At 57.1% G+C, this 2,172-nt stretch overlaps 1 protein-coding gene across 1 annotated transcript; it reads right to left on the bottom strand.

Annotated features, from left to right (window-relative positions):
• Positions 1–1,707, bottom strand: CSUI_006437 (egf family domain-containing protein; the record flags this gene model as incomplete). Its single annotated transcript, XM_068066597.1, has 1 exon — positions 1–1,707. A coding segment is annotated over exon 1 (646 nt), but the record flags the coding sequence as incomplete, so codon positions are not given.
• Positions 1,708–2,172: the final 465 nt, after the last annotated feature.

Genomic DNA, 2,172 nt, shown 5'->3' on the forward strand with positions numbered 1-2,172 from the left:
CCTCCTTACACAGGCACATGTGTGTAGATTCACCATTCAAACAGTGAGCTGCTCCATCGCCGCAGATCCCCGTCCTGCAAGCGTTAACGCAGCCTTTGAGCGCTCCCAGTTCGTCGCCCGAAAACGTGTACCCCGGGTAACACTTGCATGAGAAGTCGTCAGGCTGATCGGGGTTGCGGGAACAGATACCGTTACTGCACGGATTCCCAAAACAGGGGTCTTTGTCGCATGTTATTCCATTGCCCACCCCCGGCGCAACGCACTGACACCACACACCTCCGTTTGCCGAGTCGTCGAAGTTGCAAACGGAATGCGGGGAGCACATGTGGCACTTCTCTTTTAGGCTACACTTACCGAAGCTAAACTGCTCCAGGAAGTTTGACTTACAGTTACTCCCGTCGTCAGCAGCACAGAATTCTCCAAGGGCATTGTTTGGACCAACAGCCACATCCTTACAGCAATTGCCAGCTCTGCAGATTCCACCTTTCTCTTTCGTCACCTGATTCACGAAACTGTTCCCGCAGCGTTGCCCAGTCTCAGAGGTGCGACAGACCCACGATGACTGAGAGGGGAGGTTGACGAATCCAGAAACCGGAGCCACCCAAAACAGGAGGGCTCCTGCAGCGATAACGGCAGGGGCTGCCATGCTCCTGCCTGCTGGTCGCCGCCACCAGACCGTCCGGAACTGAAAATACGGGAGCAGGGATGACTGCCTCGCTTGGGCTCTACGCTGTTTGGCGAATGTGTCGGGTGTGGTGACCTTCGGCCCTGCTTCAGCAGTCCCTCCGTATCGCCAACGTGAGGGGTCTGTGCCGGGCACGGCCGGAATCCTGACGGGCAAGCTAGCGCACGAGGTCGTCCTCTACAAGGAGCACGACGGGCTGTCAACCTAGACGTGCACGCCTTTCCAGCATAAAAGAAAAACGCGATGAGATTCGCGTTACCCGACTTGCGGCCGTGGCTTCGTGGCCCCGGTTGGACCGATGACTCAGACGGTCAACAACGCGTCATTGTTCTACGGACCAGGGCATGCATTTCAAGGAGAGCGTCTCGAAAGAAGACACAGCTGCCTGGATGTCAGCCAGAAAGTCGACGAATCTCTCACTTGGAAAGCCGCGGGTTAGCTGAAATGGTGCACATTCACGTTCCGCCTGGATGTCGTTGGCCCGGTCGTCCCGGAAGCCTCCAGCCGCAAAAGCTTTTTCAACTTAACCACGCGCGTGTTTCGGGAAACCCAGAGAAGCCGCCCAGTCATCGACTAAGGGCCACGAGAGTTCGGACTGAAGGAAAACCGATAAGCAGACTGTCGGCAAAGTCGCTACAAACGCAGTGAAGGCCAGCGTACCCGAAGGCCGACGGCGGGTATGTGGCCAGCTGTGAGCCAGTTTGGGAAAGGCGCAAGGAACCCTCGGATACGGTTTCGGGATGCTGAGCACCACATCATCTGAAAAGCCGATCTTCTACACGTGAGCTCTTTCTGATAGGTGTTGTTAGTACGCCGCCGTCCACACTAGCACGCTAGCTCACATGCCGCGGGCAAGTTCGCGGGCCGTTGGGGCGGGTAGCAAGACGAGCGTTGGCCTGCAAGAGGCGGGGCCGGGACTGCCGTACACACTACACTCCGTTGTCCCTATCGACAGCATCGACCGACCTTAGCTGCGGACCATCGTCACTTTCTGACTACACTCCTAGACCCCCCCAGCGGGGGGCAACGTGCCTGACCACACAAAATCGTCGACCAATGCTCGCCATCTGCCCGATGGTGCCTCCACGACCCGGAGCCCGAGGGTCTCGCCGGCCGCCGCTCCTTACCGGTCCATACAACGGCGACGATACTTCCACGCTGAGCCGACGAGGGGCCCGCTTCTTTCTGGACTCTAAGTAGCCTCCAATGAAAGCACGCCAAATATGCCAGAGTAAGTCGGTCCCCATCTTGGCATCGGGGGAGCCAGCAGTGAAGCATGGCCTGGAACGTCTGAGCCACGATGTGAGCAGCGTCATCGATTGCAAAAACGTGACTTTGTTATGCCCGCAGACGTTTGAGTGTTCGCTCGGAATAGTCAGCTGGTGAACTGCTACTGCGACGCTGTGATAGACATGTTATAAGGGATGCCGCAACATCTCAGCAAGTTTATATCTGTTCTCTCAACGAAGCACAACACGTGTCACAGG

Source organism: Cystoisospora suis (assembly GCF_002600585.1).
Source record: "Cystoisospora suis strain Wien I chromosome Unknown contig_3262, whole genome shotgun sequence".
NCBI lineage: Eukaryota > Apicomplexa > Conoidasida > Eucoccidiorida > Sarcocystidae > Cystoisospora > Cystoisospora suis.